The 23,974-nt window shown below is 42.8% G+C and overlaps 1 protein-coding gene across 1 annotated transcript in view; it reads right to left on the bottom strand.

Moving 5' to 3' along the window:
* Positions 1-360: 360 nt before the first annotated feature.
* LOC132578453 (pituitary tumor-transforming gene 1 protein-interacting protein-like) overlaps positions 361-23,974 on the bottom strand; it is a 44,392-nt gene continuing 20,778 nt past the window's right edge. The window contains exons 5-7 of the mRNA XM_060248479.1: positions 18,798-18,866; positions 16,267-16,313; positions 361-1,695 (exon numbers count right to left, since the gene is read on the bottom strand). Coding sequence (XP_060104462.1) covers positions 1,646-1,695; positions 16,267-16,313; positions 18,798-18,866 — 166 coding nt within the window. The 3' untranslated portion in view covers positions 361-1,645. The remainder of the gene's footprint in view (positions 1,696-16,266; positions 16,314-18,797; positions 18,867-23,974) is intronic.

Below are 23,974 nucleotides of genomic sequence, written 5' to 3'. Positions count from 1 at the left end.
ATTTAAAGTCTGTGAAACACAGAAATGAATATAAAGGCACTATTAAAGCTTTAACAATAAACAACATTCGAACATTTGAATGTTTGTTAAACAAATTCAATCAATTTCTCAATTGTATGAAAACTCACCCTGAAAATCTAAAACAAAATCAGTACCAAATCAAGTGTTGAAGTACAACATATGTCCCCTGCCATCAAGTTTCTGCATAGTAAGTAGCTGTTTAAACAAGAAAAAGACAACAAAATCTCATTCTATTGCAAGTAGCTGAGGGTTCACAAAAACGACCACCTAGGTTTCATAAGTGGATTCACCTAGGTAAGTCACGATCTGAAAACTGAAAACAACCCAGAGACACAGAAGTACCTTATACATTATTAATAAAAACATTTAATAGCTGGAGTTACAATGTGTTCAAAGGAACAAACAGCAACAGGCATTTGACTCCAAGAAGGAAGTTTTTAGTCTTGATAAGAGTTATCATACAATCAAGGAAGCCAACATGCTGCTTGCCTCCAAGGCATGCTTACAGAACTAACAAGCTGATTTTTTTACCAGCCAGAATCTTGTTGGTTTTTCCCCATAGATAGAAATCTCAGCTGCAGACAAATGCAAACATTTTTTTTTTTTTGCAATGCACTTGGAAATCTGGGGTCATGTCAAAATAAGCCTGAAGCGATTTACCATTTTCAAACATTTTAAAAGCTTGTTTTATGAATCTAAGGGCTACTTTAAAGGTTCTCTTAGTGATTACAAACCTATTAGAACAGAAATATTGCAGATCAAATGCAACACACCCACCATTTAGTACCCATGGAAATGTTAGGCAAATAGAAGGGGTCAGTGATTTTTGGCTTTTCTCCCTCCCACCACTTCCTTCAACAGCAATGAGTACAGGATCCAAGCCACTATAACCACAATCTGGACCTGCTGATGTTTACAGGCTCTATAACCCTTCTTCCGCTCATCCTGGAAAGCACAGGTTACATCACCTCAGACTTCATAGAACCAAGCAAGACATTAGCAGGAAGCACTGTGTGCTAGGAAAGGACATAAATACAGAACAGCAAGAAGACAGGTTGACATCCCTTAAAGGACCTCATTCAGGAGGCTAGGATGGAGCAGGAATGTATCACTTAGGACAGCAGGACAGACATCTGTTGGTTCTTGCATCCACAACTGTGTTGCTGAAGCCAAGATGACAAGTGCATGCTGTCATTTTCTTTTACTTTAACAGTCATGAAGGTGTAGGCTGTAATTATTTGTCATCACTTGGTACCATAGCTGTCTATGTTGTCAAACACTTGCCAGCATAGTTACCTGACAAAGATCTATCAGAAACAGTTTTTATTTAGCAACATGAAAATTAAGATAATCTGAATGTTTTAATTGTTACAGCATGAGAAGAAAATTACATGATTGTTATTTACGTCCCTTGATTCTCATTCCATTACAGATTTAGAGAAGCGGAAAAAAAGTTTCCTGTGTAAGAATGATTAGAAATGTATATAAGCATGTTGCTTTCAACAAAGAAAAGGAACATGATATTCCACTACACAATTATGTACACATCTGGTGATCTAAAACTGAACCAAATAATTCTCTTGAAATTTCCAATTCCTTTAGGAAAGCAAGGCTCTGTCCATTTTCATTCATTCTCATATCTGCTGTATGGATGGTCAGAATCCTGGAGAAGACCTATGGGGGAAAATAAACACAGGACAATATTACAGATTCAAGAAAACACCAACACGGTGACATTATCTGAGCCACTAACAACCAGAGAACCAACAAATAGGTATCTCTCATCCTAAACAAATGTTAGTGCACTAGCATAATCCGAAACCCCATGTGTTGTGACTGTATCAAATCATAACTTCTATATACCCAACACCAAGTCATTCCAGCTGCCTCTTAACCTAAAACACAAATCAGTCACTATCCATCAAGAAATCAAGGCAAGGAAGTACAACACATCTCTGGACACAGATGGAACTTCATGCGGATTCCAATCTAGATATTCAAAAATGAATTTAGAAAAGAATGGGTTGGATCCAGCTGCTACTTCTGACTCCAGCCAAATTTATTCCTGAGATTCTGGGATCCATGAGAGGTGACAGCCATGTGGGTCAGGAAGCAGCAGTGAAAAGGGGGTGAAATTGTTCCTTTCTTTGTCTTCCGCCAGCAGTGCTACATTCATGCAAGAGGCAAAAGTGAGCTATTTCACCTCCTTCCCCCCTCCCTGCTGCAGCCTCCCAATCTGTGTGGCTATTACTCCACAGAGAATGAACTTTCTCACGGCCAGCAACAGCTATTGGGGGATTGTCAGCACCTTCTGCTGATGGCCCATAGGATCCAACCTCTTATCATGTAGTAACCATGTGATAAAACAATTTGTGGTGTTGCAAGATAAGCACAACAACAGTGTATAATGCATCTAAAGAATGTGATGGTATATAATCGAATGCTAATCTGTACGATTTATGACAAATGCAGCATCATTCAAACACACCTTGAACTGGGAAAAGAGTTCTTGTTGTTACTGTAAACATCAGAAATGACACCAGTACATACAACAGCTAGGCAATGGTAAGCATCACTCAATAAACATTCGTTATTCAATCTACTGATGTTTTCCAATAAACACCACTTAGACAAAGTCCAAAAAATGGGTGTGCTTGGAAAGTAAAAGTGCACAGATGCCTCTATAACTTTCCTGAGCTACAGGTTTATAGGTGCAAACCCCAGAGTTCCTACAGGACTGATCATGCTGCTTCTAGCCATACATTACATAACCATGCAAAATCATCTGAGCTATGCTTCAGTACTCAAGGCAACAAAAATCTCACCAAGTATATCTGCCAATACATTACACTGCTGCAGCAACTTCATAAACAGAAGCCACCTAAAAACAAGTGCCATACCACTAGAGCAAAACATGGAGAACCACACAGTATTCCTAATCCAGGTCTATCAATACAGACCAAACAAAAAAAATGCAACTGCATCTGTGTTCATTTGCAGATACTCTTGTTTAGAATTCAGAACTGTTTTGTTGGAAGAGACCAGGCCGACATCTACTTCTATCACATCCTCACCTCCCAAATTCAAACTACATAATGCAGAGGATATTTAAAAAGAAAAGATCTTAGCAAACCAAATAATTCCTAATAACTTGAGCAATCAAGCCAACCCAGATATTGCAGAGGATATTGACAGCATTTCCAAAACATCTAGGTCACTGGCCAACCAATTCTCTGTTGATGAAATACCATCAGGCCAAAAATGTGGTCAAATGGGGTGGGGCAGATTTTCATCTCTTGCAACAAAGAGCAGTGTTCATTTGTGAACTCAAGATTAGTTCCCAGTTTGTCTAGTACTCACCTAGAAGCTAATCTTTTTCTTCAGACCAGGATTCAAGGAATTCATGCAGCTCTGAGAGCTGGTAGATCACAAATGCTACCATGGAACTTGGTACATGATGGTGGTTTCTGTACTATGTTTGGTTGGTCACTACAAAGTGTCTCTTGGCTCTCCTAAATAAATGGGACCAGCAGAGCCCAAATGCTCCTTTCTGAAGAATGTGTGGTTCATGATTTGAATTGTTTGGCCAAATAAACTAGAATTTATACAAAGATCTTCCAGGAATTTATCACTATGTCCTTTGCTTAGCAATAAGGATTAACTGAAGCAGACATCCCCTCACCCGGAATTAAGGAAAGAGCACTGTTCCTTTTGCAAAGCACACTTTTGCACCCTATGTACTTATGCTGTGTGAAATTTGGCACTGATACAACATTGGAAGTTTGGCTGCGCATGACGCCATATGGAGTTACATTTTCCAGTAGGACCAGCTGATCTGTTTCAATAAATTATACTAGGTGAAGCAGATCTATCACAAGGATAGCCTATATAACCCAAAAGCCAGGTAATTCTACACATAGTACTAGATCCAGTGGAAAATATGCACTGATGAACAATTTCTGCCCATTCCCCTAATCTCACAGCAGACCTTCAGTCGATCCCTAATGGACTTCCTGAGGTTCCATGTCTTGCAAGAGCAGCATTTTAAAGGGCATTGGCAGCTGCAGTAATCTTGCTTCACTAACAAAAATTTTTTCCACCAGCACCGATTTGGCTTAGAATCCAACTCACATTTCTAGTGAACAGTCATGAAAAGAGATCTGATATTGGAGAGAAATTCCTATTGGGGAATCTAACAGTAGATGAAAAACTATTAATATTATTAACATAAAGCAATTAGCTTGAGGGAATTCTGTACTGGTAAGTGACATTCCAGAGACATTTCAAGGAATGCAGAGAACTAGCCACAGAGATTTTTATCTATACCACCAGTATATTCCTTGATTGCCATCTGAACTACTTGAGGCAGGTGTTTGCAACTATGCACAAATTACAGCTGCTGAACTTGGATATCTGATCTTTAGTTTAGAAACTTAACTCTGCTATTATTATTAGTTAATTATTTCGACTTTTTAACCAATTGATTAGTGACTGTTTTATTATAATATACTTATATATTAGATTATATACATTTATATTTATAATTTTTTAGCTTATTACTCGGTTACTCGGTCTTTCACCAGTCACGGAGTAACGGGCGGGGGGGAGGGGTGGCATTACTCATACGGGAGGCTTACTCCTTTAGGGCTCTCCCGGCCCCAAAGATCGATGGCATCGAGTGTGTCGGTCTGTGGTGGGATGTTGGAGGGGGGTTGGCGATCTGGCTGGTGTACCGTCCGCCTAACGCACCAGCCAGCGCCTTACCATCACTATTGGAGGCAGTGGCGGGCTGGGCATTGGAGAGCCCAGGACTTATGGTCCTGGGTGACTTCAATGTCCATGTCGACGACACGGCCTCCACTCAGGCGATGGACCTAGTGTCTTCCATGGCGACACTAGGACTCTCTCAATTTGTTACAACACCCACGCATCAGGCCGGACACACACTAGACTTGATCTTTGCGTCTGGGATTTTGGTGAACGATATCGCAGATGAAGCGGTCCCATGGTCGGATCACCTAGCCCTTAAGGCCCGTATGGAGATGCCGCCCCAACCCTGTATGGGCGGAGAGCCTATTTTGGCTCGCCCTCGGGGCCTGATGGACCCGGAACGGTTCCAAACGGCCCTGAGGGACCCCTGGCCCACTGGCGATTCCCTCAATGACCTGGTGGAAGTCTGGCAAGATCAGCTATCCAGGGCCATCGACGAAATCGCACCCCGGCGCCCTCTGCGCCCTCGTATGAAGCTGGCTCCATGGTATACCTTGGAGTTACGCCAGCTGAAGCAAGGGCTCAGACGACTAGAGAGGCGGTGGAGGCATACTCGGGACGAAGTGACGTGAACATCCTATAGAACGTTTATGAAGTCATATGAGATGGCAGTCAAGACTGCAAAGAAACAATACTTTGCAGCCAAGATTGCATCTGCAAATTCGCGCCCAGCACAATTATTTAGGGTAATTGGAGATCTTATAACACTGCCACAAGGCAAACCAAACGTTAGAGAATTGGAGATAGGCTGTGAGGCATTTGCGAAATATTTTGCAGATAAAATCTCATCACTCCGCCAAGACCTGCCTATCACATTAGATACAGTAAGTCAGACTGAGGCTCCGCGCCTGTCTTCGGATCTACTGCTGGACCACTTCGACCCACTCAGCCTGGAAGAAGTTGATGGAATTCTCTCCGCTGCTCGCCCAACAACATGCGATCTGGACCCTTGCCCCTCCTGGCTGATTAAATCTTGCCAGAAGGAGCTTAGATGTCCTTTACGGGACATCATAAATAGATCCCTCCTAGAGGGGCGTTTTCCAACGCCTCTGAAAGAGGCCTTGGTCCGCCCCCTCTTGAAAAAATCAACAGCAGACCCGGCCGAATTGGCGAACTATCGACCGGTGTCTAATTTACCATTTTTAGGTAAAATCATCGAGAGGGCAGTGGCGTTGCAGCTACAGAGATTTCTAGATGACGCTTCTGTCCTAGACCCGTGCCAGTCTGGCTTCCGACCGGGCCACGGGACGGAGACGGTCTTGGTCGCCTTAGCAGATGACCTCCAACGGCAACTGGATCGAGGCGGTGTAGCAGTGCTGATGTTATTAGATCTGTCGGCTGCATTTGATACGGTCGACCATCGGCTACTGATCCACCGCCTCGCCGACATTGGGGTTAAGGGGTCTGCTTTACAATGGCTCTCCTCTTTCCTCACGGGTCGGGGACAAAGGGTGGCGATCGGGGGTGAACGATCCCAGAGGCGCACACTAGATTGTGGGGTGCCTCAGGGAGCAGTCCTCTCCCCAATGTTATTTAACATCTATATGCGCCCCCTTGCCCAGATTGCCAGGAGGTTTGGGCTGGGCTGCCACCAATATGCAGATGACACCCAGCTCTATCTGCTGATGGACGGCCGGCCCGCCTCCCCCCCGGAAGGCCTGGATCGGGCGTTACAGGCTATCGCAACGTGGCTTAGACTGAGTGGGCTGAAGCTGAATCCGGCAAAGACAGAGGTTCTCTGTGTGGGTCGCGGCGCTCCAGGGGGGGAAATATCCCTCCCGACCTTCGATGGTGTGCAGCTAAAGGCGGCGCAGCAGGTGAAGAGTCTGGGTGTTTTGCTGGAGCCTTCATTATCAATGGAGGCCCAGATAACAGCCACTGCCAAGTCAGCATTTTTCCATCTGAGGCGGGCAAAGCAGTTGGCCCCTTTCCTGGAGCGTCGGGACCTAGCAACGGTGATCCATGCGACGGTCACCTCACGATTGGACTACTGTAACGCCCTCTACATGGGGCTGCCTCTGTGCCGGACCCGGAAGTTACAGCTAGTGCAGAACGCGGCGGCCAGGCTGTTGCTTGGTCTCCCAAGATGGGAACATGTACGGCCGGGGCTACGCGAACTGCACTGGTTACCGATTGTATACCGGGTCCAGTACAAAGTGCTGGTTATCACCTTTAAAGCCCTATATGGCCGAGGACCAGCCTACCTGAAGGACCGTCTCTCCCCGTATGAACCCCAGAGAGCACTGAGGTCAGTAGGAAAGAACAGACTGACTACCCCTGGGCCAAGACAAATCAAACTACAGAACACTCGCTCTCGGGCCTTTTCGGCCGCAGCCCCATATCTCTGGAACCAACTTCCAGAGGAGGTGCGGGCCCTGCGGAACCTTGATCAGTTCCGCAGGGCCTGCAAGACCACCCTTTTTAAATTAGCTTATGAATAACTGAATTATACTGATAACGAAGAAAATCCGCCATCAGCATCAACTAGAAGAGCATCAAGGATAGCGTTATAATATGTTTTAGTTAATTGTTTTAATCAGGTTTTTAAGGTCAATTAATGTTTAATGTTTCTAATGTAACTGTTTTATTGTTGGTGCACCATTGGTCACCGTATTGTTAGCCGCCCTGAGCCTGCTTCGGCAGGGGAGGGCGGGGTACAAATAAAATTTATTATTATTATTATTATTATTATTATTATTATTATTATTAATTAGGAAGGGGTGGGAGGGATTATTTATTAATAACGCTAGGAACGATTAAACTTATTAGATTTTAACTAATTAATTGGAAAGTAGATTGAGATAGGTGATTAAATTAATTAACTTAAGATACAAGTAGTGAATCTAGCAGTTGGGAATCGGAGGGGTTGGTGTGGGGTAAACCGGAACGGCAGGTGGAGACAAATTGGGAGGAGATACCGGTGAGTCATATTCCGGGCAGGTGCAGATGCTCAGCCAAGGGATTCCAGTGCTCCTGGGGAGGGGAAGATATGACGGTGGGAATAGACAGAAATATAAGGGAAGGAGACAGAATGGTGCTCGGCCACCTTCCAGTCTACTTCCTATCCCAACGGTGGCAGGTAGTGGGGCCAAGAGGAGATGCTCGCCTCCGTCATTGGTGTTATGCAACGCCAGGTCCATAAACAATAAGACCTCGACCCTTAGGGAGTTCCTGCTTCGGCAGGACGTGGACCTGGCTTGCGTGATCGAGACCTGGGTGCGGGACTGGGAGACAGTAGCTCTCTCTCAGATGTCCCCCCCGGGGTACTCGGTCATTCACCAATCACGGATTAGCGGGCGGGGGGAGGAGTGGCGTTGTTCATACGGGAGGGTTACTCCTTTCGGGCTCTCCCGGCCCCAAAGATTGATGGTATTGAATGTGCCGGTCTGGCGTGGGATGTTGGAGAGGGGTTGGCAGTCTGGCTAGTGTACCGTCCACCTAACGCACCAGCTAGCGCCTTACCATCACTATTGGAGGCAGTGGCGGGCTGGGCGTTGGAGTACCCAGGGCTTATCGTCCTGGGTGACTTCAACATCCATGCTGACGACACGGCCTCCACTCAGGTGATGGACCTAGTGTCTTCCATGGCGACACTGGGACTCTCTCAATTTGTTACGACTCCCACGCATCAGGCCGGGCACACATTAGACCTCATCTTTGCGTCTGGGATTTTGGTGAACGATATCGCTGTAGAAGCGGTTCCATGGTCGGATCACCTAGCCCTTAAGGCCCATATGGAGACACCGCCCCAACCCTGTATGGGCGGAGAGCCTATTTTGGCTCGCCATCGGGGCCTGATGGACCTGGAACGGTTCCAAACGGCCCTGAGGGATCCCTGGCCCACTGGCAATTCCCTCGATGACCTGGTGGAAGCCTGGCAAGGCTGACTATCCAGGGCTACCGATGAAATTGCACCTCGGCACCCTCTGCGCCCTCGTGTGAGGCTGGCCCCATGGTATACCTTGGAGCTGCGCCAGCTGAAACAAGGGCTCAGACGACTAGAGAGGTAATGGAGGCATACTCGGGATGAAGCAACAAGAACATCCTATAGAACGTTTATGAAGTCTTATGAGATGGCAGTCAAGGCTGTAAAGAAAGATTACTTTGCAACCAAGATTGCATCTGCAAATTCGCGCCCAGCACAATTGTTTAGAATAATTGGAGACCTTATAACACTGCCACAAGGCAAACCAAATGTTAGAGAATTAGAGATCGGCTGCGAGGCATTTGCGAAACATTTTGCAGATAAAATCTCGTCGCTCCGCCAAGACCTGCCTACCACACTGGATACAGTAAGTGAAATTGAGGCTCCGTGCCTGTCTTCGGGCTTAGTGCTGGATCACTTCGACCCACTCAGCCTGGAGGAAGTCGACGGAATCCTCTCTGCTGCTCGCCCAACAACATGCGATTTGGACCCTTGCCCCTCTTGGCTGATTAAATCTTGCCAGAGGGAGCTTAGATGTCCTTTACGGGATATCATAAATAGATCCCTCGTAGAGGGGCGTTTTCCAACACCTCTGAAAGAGGCCTTGGTCCGCCCCCTCTTGAAAAAATGTACAGCAGACCCGGCCGAATTGGCAAACTACCGTCCGGTGTCTAATTTACTGTTTTTAGGTAAAATCATTGAGAGGGCAGTGGCGTTGCAGCTACAGAGGTTTCTGGATGACGCTTCCATCCTGGACCCGTGCCAGTCTGGTTTCCGGCCGGGCCATGGGACGGAGACGGTGCAGGTCGCCTTGGTGGATGACCTCCAGCGGCATCTGGATCGAGGAGCCGCCGCGGTAGACCTGTTGGCGGCATTTGATACAGTCGACCATCAGTTACTGACTCGCTGACATAGGGGTTCGGGGGTTGGCCTTACAATGGCTTTCCTCCTTCCTCTAGGTTTGGGGACAAAGGGTGGCGATTGGGGGCGAGCGGTCCCAGAGGCGCACACTAGATTGTGGGGTGCCTCAGGGAGCAGTTCTCTCCCTGATGTTGTTTAACATCTATATGCGCCCCCTTGCCCAGATTGCCCGGAGGTTTGGGCTGGGTTGCAATCAATATGCAGATGACACCCAGCTCTATCTACTAATGGACGGACGGCCCGACTCCGCCCCAGGGAATCTGGATCAGGCTTTGCAGGCTGTTGCAACGTGGCTTAGGCTGAGTGGGCTGAAGTTGAACCCGACGAAGACAGAGGTCCTTTGTGTGGGTCGCGGCGCTCTGGGGAAGGAAATATCTCTCCCGGCCTTTGATGGCGCGCCATTGAAAGCAGCGCGCCAGGTAGAGCTTGGGTGTTTTACTGGAGCCTTCATTATCAATGGAGGCCCAGATAGCAGCCACTGCCAAGTCAGCATTCTTCCATCTGAGGCGGGCGAGGCAGTTGGCCCCTTTCCTAGAGCGTCGGGACCTTGCAACAGTGATCCATGCGACGGTCACCTCAAGATTGGAATACTGTAATGCCCTCTACTTGGGGCTGCCTTTGTGCCGGACCCGGAGGCTGCAGCTAGTGCAGAACTCGGTGGCCAGGCTGTTGCTAGGACTCCCGAGGTGGGAGCATATACAGCCGGGGCTACGTGAACTGCACTGGCTGCCGATTGCATACCGGGTCCAGTACAAAGTGCTGGTTATTACCTTTAAAGCCCTATATGGCCGAGGACCGGCCTACCTGAGGGACCGTCTTTCCCCATATGAGCCCCAGAGAGCACTGAGGTCAGTCGGGAAAAATAAACTGACTACATTCAGGGCACCTATTCAACTGTCTGCAGCTTCCATTAACTGATTTTCACCTCAGAACACAGAGCTCCACAGCTGTCCAATCAGTGAGGGGTGTGCAAGCGGGCAGCAGCCTGCCAGCCACACAGCAAAGCGTTACCCCTTTGTGAAAACACATTTTATCCCTTTTAGGGGTAGAATTTCTAAAAATCCCTTCAGAGTGGATGCTTACATCATGGAAGAAATGCACTCCCCAAATTTTGGGTTTCTGGGTCCAGGGGTTTGGGCTGGATGCTGATGAGTCAGTCAGGACAATTGTTTTTATATATAGAAGAGCATAGTGCTGTAACACATTACATCAAATCTTAACAAGAGTTTTTACAAATATGTAAGATACTACTTGGATAATACTTGAAAAGTGAGGAAAGGATATGAGACGTGATGTGTGCTACTGACTATTTCAAAGGGCAAATGGACCAACATACGGAATATACTGCTAATTGTCACTAGGACTTTGCATATATAGCCCATCTGACTTAAATGAAGGAGAGTATACCCTCCTGCTTAAGAACGCAAGAAGAGCCTTGCTGTTCAAGCTCACCTAATTAAACCTTCTTTACAACATACCAAGCACATAGCAGACACTAAGGTAGCCAACCAGAAATTGGTCAGTGGTTGACTAGTAGAAATCTATCAATCTTCTATTGATTGATAGAATATCTATTCCTGCTCTACAGAAGATTTTCCAGAGTCTAAATAAAAATGTAACCTGTAATGCAGTCAGATTTTAAACAAAATATGGCAGCAAATATTCAACAATTACATCTATTCCCTTCGAAACTTAATTCCAATGAAAAATAACCTAAGTGCTTCTCTAAACTTGTTTAGCAGTGAACATGTAATTTGAGTAATCAAACTGTATTCATACAAGAACATATGAAAAAGTGACAAACCCTGCAACAAAGAACCCATTCAAATAGAGTATTCCCATTTATTAAAGCCCTACTGCTTCCTGGGTTCCCAAAGGACTGTGGCTAGAGTGAGCGACACCTGCGATGCATTATAAATGTGTAATTACCATTTAAATGGAGCCAGAAAAGCTGTTGGGTGAAGTGGGGGGAAAAGGCATTTCCTTACATCTAAACAAGGCTGACATTTCAGACGAGATCATCTTAATTTAGCAATGGGTTAACAAAGCATTTGTCACTCTGTCATTCATCCTTGTCTATTTAAGAGAGAATCTTTTCTCTGCAGGGCACTGGAAACAATACAGTGTAGTAACTCCATAGCTTTTAGCCATATTAGACCATCATCAAATGTGGTTTGCGATTATGTCTTTACCAGGCTGATATTAAACAGAGGCAGATTTTTCAAGAAAAAGCACAAGAGATCCTTCTTTTGTTTTTGTATTTAATTAAGAGCACATGACTTAAAAGAGCTTTGAGAAAGGATCCCAAATAGATGCTTTCAGTCCAAGGTTTTGAAAGACTGACCTCCACATCTACTCATATGGATGTAAATGCTGCAAGTCCCATTATGTAAGCCCAAAAGTACAGAATGTGGAATTCTGTTTCCTTTACTGAAAAGTAAAAGCAGCTCTCCAAACCGCATGAGGAAAGATAAGGAGGTGTCACCTGTTGGAATTTCAGAAACTAAGGGGACTAAGCAAATCTTCTAGAGATGCCAAGCTAGATGAAACAAAACTGTGCTGAGCAAGCAAATATGCATTTCTTTGCATACTGAGATTAAATATAGTTTATGAATATAACATAATTTAACTTTTCTCAGCACAGGTTATGAATCATTGGCACATACTTTCCTTCCCCCGCAGTGCACAAGGGGACCTGCCTATTAAAATAATTTTTTGGATATATCAAGTTTTTGTCTAATACAAGCAGCAGCAAACCAGACTAGAGAACCAACCACTATGAAGAGAACATTTAGCAAAACAGCACAGAATATCTTTCTATGTCTTTAAAAAAAAATAGTGAAGGCTGTACAGGGACTATGGTTGGCAGGGCAGAACTCTGTAGCATAGGTTTTGCAGCACTTGCAACACCAAAAGTAAGCTATTATTTTAAACGTCTAGACATACTTAGGAACTAAGCACCAGCTTGGTACCAACCATGTGCATGAAAACATGCATCTAAGCTCTAGGATGCACAGAAAACCCTACCAGGATGAATATGAATGCATGCACCAGCTCAAAAAGTTTGCTTTGCCTGATCAAAGGACAGACCATTATTCAAGGTCAATGATAGTTTAGTCTTGCTTCACATTAAACCAAAGGATGATTTGATGGTTCATATCTGGGGCTCAGGTGCTTTCCTCCCACACACACCCTTCGTCCTTTTCAATAATCTTCCTCACTTTTAGTCACAAAAATCACAGCTTGCCATTATATTTGAACCTGGCTGACTATAACTTGCCTGAGAACCAGATGTGCAAATCCAGATTTTTGGAGGAAATGGAAAAAGTATGCTTCACACACAACCAACAATGGAACCATTCATACAAAAGGGAGGAGAAAGCAATTGAATTGGAGGCTCACACATTACTTACACTTTTACATAATCAGTCCGCTTATAACAGATCTCCACAAGTAGTCAGAGCTTGAGTGTTTTGGGTTAAAATAAATCATTTTACATTTAAATAGCCAAAATCATATTGAGTTTTCCTATATGGGCCTAGTAAGACAAAAAGTTTGATTCCAATCTTTACCGACATGTATAGCTCTAATTCTGCATGCTGTTGTTTCTATCACTGCAAACAAGAGTTTTGTGGCAGCTATAAAAGGCATACATTTTCATTCTAGATACATTTCCAAAGACTAGAATTGTCTCATAAGCATGTTGTGTATCCTCTTTATGTCTGCAAACATGGACATATGTATGACGCTAGACTAATCCATAAAACTTTATGCTAGAATAAGAATATGTGCATCTTTAGGGTACCATAAGATTCCTCTGCTTATTGTTCTTGCAATGAATACAGCTATCCCTCAGAGGCAATACAGCAGTAGGGTTGGTAATCCTCTCCTAGGCATGTTTAGCCCCACAGAGATGAATAGCACAAACTCCAGGTAAGTAGTACATACAGGATTACATTAAACTTAACCCCTAAATTCTAGGAACACTGTTTAAGCATGATTATCTTTAACCATGGTTTGTTGCCTTGATTAAAATGTGCACAAGGAACATGAAATCTTGTTTAGTACTATGAAATCTTGTTTAGTTTGTTGCCTTGGTTAATATGTGCACAAGGCACATGAAATCTTGTTTAGTTTACTACTGTAAGTTCAGCCACTGGAAAATACATCAGGAAGAACAGAGATTCCACTGTCACCTGGAGATGTGGGGAAACGGCCTTAACTACCAGGTGCCATCTTCGCACTTCCACAAGAGCAGTTATTATAAACTGTATCCCAGACCACCAAAAAGTACCCTTGCTTCATGTACCTGGGAACCAACTGAAATGAGGTTCCAGGAACAGCTCCAACAAGCAACAATTTCTAGCTCAAAACAGCATATTCTAATGATCACCTATTAAAGCAGACTTATTTCTTATGAGGGCCATATCTGACCAAAGTGTCACTTTGTTGCGCTGGCCCATGTGTGCTATTAAATGAAACCCAAGGTACTAGAAATATAAACTTTATAAAGATGATTTCAGATGTCAAATGGAAATAGCAGGTGAATGCAACAGCAGGCTTGAATGGATTAAGTGTGATATGCAAAGGGGTAGTGGAGATACTAGCATTGGTAATGAGACAGGAAACCTAGCTCTCAATTCCATCTAGGGGGATTCAGTCCAGGAGGATGCATAGAATAAACAGACATAAGACTAACATTAGAAACCACAACATTCAGTTGCTGACCCAAGAGCAGCAGTGCTCTTACAAAGGAATTTCAAAGGCAGACTAGAAGGACTACTGAATTGCAACTGATAATGGAACTCAAGACAATGCATCTTCCTGGACTGAACTGAGAGCTCGTGTGCCTGTCACATTAACAATGTGTGCTAATTGTTTGGAATCTGAAATCACTCAACTCTCCAAGATATAAGGACCAATCCAAGTGTTCTAATTCCTAATCAGGTTTTTTAAAAAAGAAAATAAATCCAGACAGAAACAGAGAAATCCAATCTTTAAAAACACACAAACTTCCCTCTTAATGTATATAAGGCTGCCATCAGGAATTTAATTCCAAACATTTTATTTAATGTTCCCAGCTGAATTGTGCCCAAGCTCTGAGGCTACTTTGTTGGATTATATGGCCCTGAGGATGACACACTTATACTTTAATATCATAGGACTGCAGGTTAATATGAAACAAAATAAAACTTTATTTGTACAACAAGCATAATCGGTTTCAAGATGTTTATAGCTTAATTCTTCAGTGAGTAATAACTTCTGACTGAGGTGTCACTGTTACACTTCACACACTCCTTGCTCTCAAATCCTCCCTTTCTCTTCCTAACTCAACTGTCTGACAGCTTCTGTCTTTCACACTCCTATAATACTCTGAAAATATTAGGTTTTGGCTCTCTATCTAGCCCCTAATATGTCCTCTAAAGTATTCTACTTTTCTTCCCTAGAATCTTAATGCCTTTCAAAGCACTAGTATGGGATTCTAATCAGAAGTATGGGATTCTAATCTTGGACTTTGTAAGACTGCTGACTGACCACAACTGACTATTAACTGCTGTCACTCTGCTGAGAGTTAACTGCTGACTGACTTCTCTCTCTCTCCCCACACATACTTCTTAGCTCTTTCCACAATCTCTCAGTCATCAATCAATCACCTCATTCACTCATTCCCCCTCTTTCACCCTCCCTTCTCTATTGCAACTTACAAAAAAATAAGGAATACACATATATAAATTCAAATCATTACACCCAACTTTTCAGAATAAGCCAAAATAATTTCATCAGTGTACATTGTACTTGTCAGAAGCATCCATCCACCCATCCTCCTTCCAAAGAAAAAGTGTGCTTGCACACAAAAGCTTATACCTGGAATAAAATGTTGTTGGTCTTAAGCCTGCCATGGGACTCCAACTTAGTTTTCTCTCTCTCTTTCTTCTCCTTCCCTTACTCCCCAAAAGAGGAGGAGGAGGAGGAGAAGGAAGAAGAGGTTGGATTTATACCTGGCCCTTTACTACCTGAAGGAGTCTCAGAGCAGCTTACAATTTCTTTTCCCACAACAGACACCCTGTGAGGTAGGTGCAGCTGAGAGAACTCTCCCAGACACTGCTCTTGATAGGAAAAGCTCTGTAAGAACTTGTGACTGCTCAAGGTCACATCAGCAGGTGCATGTGAAGGAGTGGGGAATCAAACCCAGTTCTCCCAAATAAAGATTCCATGCTACTAACCACTACACCAAACTGGCTCCTTGAGTAGCCTCAGAGAAAGAAGCAAAAGCTGGGGGGGGGGGGGTAGGGCTTGTCTTTGTATCCCTCCCATATGAAGCAACCACAGAACTCTGTGTGGGTGGGTGTATGTGTGAGAGAGAGGGGTAGGTAGGGGAGGGAAGCAAGAGGCAGGAAACAAAAAGCCGCTGAGGGAGTTGGAGAAAAAGCAAGCTATGGTGTGGCTACAGCTGCAGCCCAGGAAAAGGAAGCAGGAGAAGGAAGTTGCTTGGGGAGTGGACTTGAGCCCTATAGGGGCTGGATCCATCCTGCAGGCTATATGTTTGACACCCCTGAATTAATGGTTTGCTTTGAGCTAAAAACTGAGCTGAAAAGATTCAGGTTTGAATTACATTTTATTATACATACCATATTTCTTCCGTATCTCATCATGCTTTGCTTTTCTTTCATGTTTCCTGCAAAACATTACAAACATCAGGATACTGAAACAATTGTTGAGAAAGCATTTATGAATAGTTTGAGAAAACCAGAAGCCTCAGCATACCTGCTAAACATAATAGACACATTACCAGCACATCGATCACACCCATATCCAGAATGAAGTCTGGAGGGCCACAGATTATGTTAATGCACCACAAGCCGCAGGTTATACTTTAAGTAGCAGTCTGAGTTATTCTCACATCTGTACTTCTTAGAATCTATCTTCTGAATCAGCCCTTCTTTCAAATATGCTTGTATAACGTGTGAATTTCCAGTGAATAAAGAGCATATAATAAAATAACCAACATTTCCTTCTGATCACTGAAGTATGTAAGAGACAAAACCAGGAAAACTGTAGAGGTTTCAGTAAGTAGGCAGATGCAATGTTAGTTTCAACAGGAGAAGACTGGACAGCTTTTCTTTTAGCCTCAGGTTTCCTATTAAAAAAAAAACCCCTTCCAGGACTGATAATCTTAGTAGCTGAAATTGAAAGGACTTCTGGGAGATCTACTGCGACTCAATAGCCCAAAGACAGCAATAAATTTAGCATTATATGTAGGGCATGAACTAAACCACAAGAGATTCATGCTGCAACTCAGGACATAGCAATGACATGGGCATGATTCTCATAGGTTTTCCTGGATTGATTTAGCACAAACTCCTTGCTGGATTCTGTTTCACCCAGCTGTTTTTCTATTTCACTAACAGCTGTGCAAGACCAAGACAAGAATGCACAGTGTTGCAATGTTGAACTGCCACTGCATCACATCCCTCTATTTCAGAAAGATTATACTGAGCAGCAATCAGTGGGAGGCAGGAAGGGAGAGACATTGCTTAAGAGGCGTTATTGGTGGTCCAGCCTGGAGAGGTGAACAAGCCATTCCCCACCATGTTGTCTGAGCAGTCACAGAATACTTTTGAATAATCTCATCAGATCAGGCAGGCAAAAGATCAGAACTGCAAGAGGTCAGAGTCTGGAGTGCCTGTCTACAAAATTACAAACAATAAAGAGACAAACTTTTCACCTGCTTTCATAAGACTAGAACTCGGGGTCACTATAGGAAAGAAAGCCCAGCTTCACACAATGGGTAGTTGATTTGTAGAACTTCCTGCCATCAGATGTGGTGACTGATTTAAAAGCTAGGACAACAGATTTATGAAAGACAGATACAGCACTGTCTATTATAGTGAAATCAGGTCTCCGGATTCAGAAGCTGCAGCAGCTTGTGAGTTTCCCTGTGGCCACGCTTGTGAGTTTCCCTGTGGTCTTTGTCTGGCCACTGCTGAAAACAGGATGCTGAATCGAGTGGACCTCTGGTTTGATTCAGCTTGGCTACTCTGATGTTCTCACTGTGAAAATTGTACTTTGCCTGACTTAACACTGTGTTCTGCTCAAGTTCAACAACAGTCCTCTAGTGTTAACAAAGTACAGACAGTACTTTATTCTTTGCGTAAGGAATGGTCATAAGGGGTGCCTTTCAAAAACAGTCTTAAATCAGGAAAAGCAGAAAGTTCAATTTCCATGAAGTTTGTTATGCTGTTATATTTTAATGCCCAGCTTAGTATATGTTTTACAGACAAAACTAGCAATTTCACAGCTATAATGTGTTTTTCTAAACTGCTAATAGGAAAGAATCAGCAAACCAAACTTGATTTTGATGTAAAAGTCTCAGGGGAGGATCTGCTGATAAAAGGCCTGTCACACACATCACACTGCTTGGAAGATCATTCTCATATAAAGCTTTAACCCCACTGATGCTGGCCCAACAGTGTAATCCTGGGGAAAATACAGTTAAGCCTGGCTGCGAAAGTTATCCCTTGCCTTGGAACTAAGCATGTGGCCATTCTTATTGACATTCACTGCCATCCACACTGCTTTGGATTGTTTAGCAGGGGGTCACAATTCTATCCCTGCTCCAATCACTGAGGAACTCAAGCATGCAAGGAAACTGCTGGAGTCCACTCTCCTGACAGATCACTGATTTTTATTGGCTATGTATTTTGTTGTTCTATCTATTCTGTTTCTGAAAACTGCACAACAGCTTGCCTGCCTTCTGGCAGAGCGATACGGAGAATTAGCAAGAATACAGATGTGCAGGAAACTCATGTGCCTGCTTAAGTGAGCCAGCTTGGGAGCACATAATGCTGCAGCAGCCACAGAACAAAATGTCTTGCTATGTTGGAGCCATAGACAGCATTTCCAGTGGCTGCTCTGCCCCAGCACTACAGCATTTCGCTCTGCTGCCCTGGCTGGACAACAGGGCAGTGTGTCAAAAGCTGAGAGATTACCTCTCCCAGTCCTACATCACTATCCACAGCCTTGCTAAAATGGGGGGGGGGGGGGCGAGGGTGGAAAAGTGACAAGATTTGCATCCAGTGTCACTTCAGGGAGCCATCATTTGCATTTCCTAGTAAGTGCTGAGAGCACTTGCCACAAATTTAAGCTTACAAAAACATACCGCTGAAGGGACTGCATCCTTTTTTCTTCCTGATCTCTGATAAATCTTTCTTCTTCTTCAGCTAGTCTCCTAAGAAAGAGGAAAGAATGTTTTTGTGTTGAGACAGCTGCATTCCAATTATTATCTTCATCTCCAGTAGGTAAATTTCAGACATAATCTTGAAAAATGATAAGCATTTCTCATTTAACTACCTACAAGCTATTCAGAAGTAATACTTTCTCCTTACAGACATACAAGGCTTCCTTAAAGCTGTCATCACATCCTAGCAATTGTCAATCCAGTCTCATGGCTGCAGCAACACTTATGCTGAAACTATCCCACGTAAAAGAGTTATAGCAGAACATCTTTTAAAGGGCCCTTCTATTCCCTGCTTGGTGGTTAACAGAGCATCTGAACAGTGTAGCTGTTCCCTTATGACAGGAAGAGTGGCCTCATGGCCCTGCTGCCAGCAGTCCAGACAATTAAGACACTCCTAGTCTGATAATTCAGCATAAAGCTCAAAATGACCTTGGGTACTACAGTATGGGATTAGTGAGTCTGGGACCCATTTCTCTATTGCCTAACATAGCAGGATATTGATTTCCTGTTTGAATTAAGGTACAGGAGAGGGCACAGCATAGGAGGTCAGAGAAAAAGGCCTCTTCTTCTTGGCCTTTAACCCAACCAGAGCATAATTGACATGTCAAACCAACCCAAACTGAAACAGACAAAGTAATAGGTACATGCTCTAATATAAGCATTTCAAGGAAAGAAAGAACACCGACACCTAGTGGACATGGTGTGTAATGGATGTTCCAGAAAAGAACTAGCCTGAAGATGCTATAAGAATGTCCAATGGAATTATCTAGAAATCATCTGATGGGTTTCAAGCCTACATAGCTCTTTTTCAAAGATCTGTACATTTATCTTTAAAACATACCATCACCAAAGTGTACACTCAATACAGGGCTGCAACTAGTCATGTTTCCCTGTATAATTTGTGTGCTTGTAAATGGTAAACAGCAGTAAAGTGGTTGTTAGCTGTCATTTTGAAAGTCTCTGCATCTTCAGAAGGATAAATGCCCTTTCCTCTTCAATTAAGTATTTCTTCTTAGTTACAATACCCTTGGTTACTTGTTACACCTTAAATAATGAACACTTATTGGGTGGGCAATAAGGGAGAGTTAGGGGAAGACAGCTGCCAGCTGTTTAAGATTAAGCCTGAGATTTTGCTTCTCTTCTATTACAGAATACAGCCAAGGGCACAAGCCTTCAAACACAACTCACAAGGAAAGAGCTAAATGGCTCCTGGCCCATGGTTTGTAGCATTGTGGCATAATGGACCTCTTCAGTGAACCCCAGACCACTGCAGGCTATTTAGCACAACTTTTCAGTTTATTGTAGTTGGCTCGTTTAAACTGTATCACTATTTTAGGGGGATAAGAAATGCCCTAAATATTATAGGAGGATAAGAAATGCCCTACATAAATACAAATAGGTTAAAATGTATAAGTTGGGCATATTCACTCTGGAAAAATACATTGCCTCATTTTTGAAGAGTACAGATCTGGATTTGGATATCTATCACGTGCACATTCTGTTAGCACAGGAGCAGGCGAACACCAATATATTTTGTAAAGTTTCATTATTAGAAAGGTCACTGAAAGACATTTATCTGTCTTAAAGCTGTATCCCAGAAGATAGTCCAAATTTATGATTTCCACACATTAAGTGAATAGTCAAAACTTGCAGGATATTCCTCTGAGAAAGCAGACACTGAGAATGTGACTTGGTTATACAGCTATGCACTTCAACTATATGAAACCTCCAAGGACGATATGGTGACCTTTCATAATATTTTCAGCCATGTGAGCCTGTAGACTCTGAGCAAAGGAAGCACGCAATAGCCACACAAAGAGCTCTGGGGCTCTTGATGAAGAAACTCAAGGATATTGCTAATGGCAAACAAAGTGTACGTTCAACATCTCCAGAATATGCTACACATTTTAAATGGTTATTTACCCTTATGCATCCTACCTAGAGTGCAAGTAAGCAAAGGCCACGTCAGAACAGACTCCAAGCGCGCAAGCAAAGCAAACATTAATGAAATCTCTTATAAACTGAGCTAGAGAATTAAACTAGCAAAACTGAACTTTACACACACTCGCAGACAAAAGCAAGGCAAATTCTCTAATGTGTTTCATTCAGTGAGGGTTAAACGTGACATATGCAGAACCTCTGCAAATGTTTTACTCTAAAGTACCTGTGGCATTTACCTAAGTTAAAGGAAAATACCACCTCCTTGACAGCGGAGTCTTGCAAGAGGTTGCCTGCCAACTTGCTACAGAACTGACTCAGGTGACCAGACAGTAAGCTCAGGGGGATGACATTGCTCAGCTATAGCTAGATGAATGATGGCTGGCAGCTTGTAGTGTATCAGTGTGCCCTTGAAATAAATCCTTTGTTCCCTGCACCTGAAGATTCAAGTATTTAATACTGACATTTGCCATGCAGATTTAAAAAGAAATTGAAATTAATATCTGCAAAAACAAGTGAGTTGAACGCTTTAATAACCACTACACCTTAACCAGAATTCCACAGTCATGCATTCCTGGGTGTATTTTCAATAAACTGCTGAAGAGTTCAATTGCCTGTTTTGACATTAAATATACTTGGTTTAGGTGTGCTTTGGGATTTTAAAGTGTCGGGAACCAACAAGAGTAATATTTTCATCTATCATCATCTCACATAAAACAGTAGGAAATAGAGGATTCCCCCAGTTCTTTCATGACTGGAATGTGACTGGAATGGGATCTCTTTATTTTTTTGGATTTCGCCCTGATGATTTATTCCACTGAACCCACAGAATTTGGAGAACTAAACTCCAGGAGTAAAGAGTATGCTCCTCCCCATCTCACTGATGATGTAAAAATGACAGATATAAAGGGTGGGGTTTTTTTAAACATTCCAAGGGGTGCCCACTTTCACAAACCACTCAAAACCAGTCTTTTGTATGCTAAAAAACACCCTGGGAACTGGGGGAGGGGCTAGTTTAAGAGGTTGCTAAGCCCTTTTTTTTGCATCATTGTTTACTGGATCTTATGCTGACTGACTGAATTGTTTTCTACATTGTGTAATCTGCTTTGAGTCTTGATGATAATGGTAGGCTATAAATGCTGTAAATTAACATGAAACAAAGAAGGCTATTCTTTTCTCAATATTCCCCCAAATGCTAGGATCACATAAATGCACACATATGGGGCTGCTCCCCAGCATCTGAAGGGGGTGGAAACACACATCCTAAAGCACGATCCCCTATCAGGCTGCTCCATCAAAGTCCCACAAACTGTGTTTTGATAGAAAGTGCAGTCTGGGGGGTGGGTAGGAGGGGCCAAGTTCTAGATTTCACTATCATCTTACAAATAGCAAAAAGATGTGAATTGCAAGGCCAAGTGAATTTGTACACATCTTCAAAAAAAGAACAATTTACTTGACCTTCCAGGAATTCCATGGCTGGAAACAGATATCTGAGATTGATAATATTCATTTCTTTCAACATCCTAACTCAGGGTTTGCTAAAGGCATTGTATCTTAACTCTTTTGCCTTGCAAGCGACAGTTCTATCAGGACTATTGTCAAACAACTGTGCATTTGATACAAAGATTCAAAACAGGGAATATCCAAAAAACTAATTTTTGTTTATATTACATGTTTCCTGTAAACAACAGAACAGGGCGAGATAATTAACAGTGAATTCACACAGTTTGTGTACCTTCTTGCTACAGACTTAGCTACTTCTATGCCCTGCTCAGAATCTAGCACAGGGCTAGTGTTGTAAATATTAAACAACAGTTACAATTTACAGCTATCACATGGCAGACTACTGGGAGACTAGCTTGTTTCCCAGTTCAGAGGAAACTGTGAATTTCCTTAAGTATGCCTCTGCAAAGGTAGCATATATTATATATGTGTTCTAAATAAATAACTGCTTTTGGCTACATTAGATAAAGCTTAACATGATAAAATCGTAAAATTTTGCTGAGAAGCCATCTGGACCTGGAGCCTTGCCTAATTTCATTGAACCAATCGCTGCTTCAATTTCAACCTTCTCAATTGGCTTATTCAAGATTTTTTCGATATTATCATTCAAGTCTTGGCGGATGTACTAGTACCCAAAATGCAAAAGTTGATGAATTGTATTAGAGAAGATGGGAAGGTACCAGATTCTTGGAAAGAAGCGGTTATTTCATTAATACCAAAAGAAGAAAGAGATTCCACAAATGTTAAAAATTATAGACCGATTTCACTACTGAATAATGATTACAAAATATTTGCTAGAATTTTAGCGGAAAGACTCAAACAGCATTTAAACATTTCTATTCAGGAAGAACAAGCAGGTTTTTTCCCCAGGAGGTAAATAAGGGACAACATCAGAAATGTAATAGACATTGTTGAATATTATGAAAAACACCCAGAAAAGGAGGTGGCCTTATTCTTTGCGGATGCGGAAAAAGCTTCTGACAATCTTAATTGGGACTTTATGTTTGCAGTTATGGAGAAAATGAATCTAGGAGATGATTTTATAAGGATGATTAAAGCAATATATACAGAACAACAGGCAAAACTTTGTGTGAATGCCGACTTAACTGAACAACTGAAGATTAGCAAAGGCACTAGACAAGGTTGCCCTCTATCTCCATTGCTGTTTATAATGACCCTAGAGGTCTTGTTGACTCAAATCGATGAAGATAGTGAAATAGAGGGTTTGAAGTTGAAAGGTTTTTCCTATAAATACAGAGCCTTTGCAGACGATGTGATGTTCGTCAATGAGAACCCAGTACAAGTGATGCCTTTGTTGTTAAAGAAAATTAAAGAGTATGGTGAGCTAGCTGGCTTTTATATCAATAAAGAAAAATCGAAAATCCTTACTAAGAATCTGACACTAAACAAACAGAAAGAATTACAAAATGCCACTGGATGTGAAGTTGCCTCCAAGGTAAAATATTTAGGTGTGGAGATGACGATGAAAAACATTGACTTATATAAGAACAATTATGAAAAGCTCTGGCATAAAATAGAAGGTGATATGTTAAAATGGAACAAATTAAACATATCCATGCTGGGGAGGATATCTGCAATTAAAATGAATGTTCTACCAAGGATGATGTTTTTATTTCAAACTATCCCAACAGTGAAAG

The sequence above is a fragment of the Heteronotia binoei genome, chromosome 10 (genome assembly GCF_032191835.1).
Source record: "Heteronotia binoei isolate CCM8104 ecotype False Entrance Well chromosome 10, APGP_CSIRO_Hbin_v1, whole genome shotgun sequence".
NCBI lineage: Eukaryota > Metazoa > Chordata > Lepidosauria > Squamata > Gekkonidae > Heteronotia > Heteronotia binoei.
This window is presented reverse-complemented; position numbering and strand designations above follow the sequence as displayed.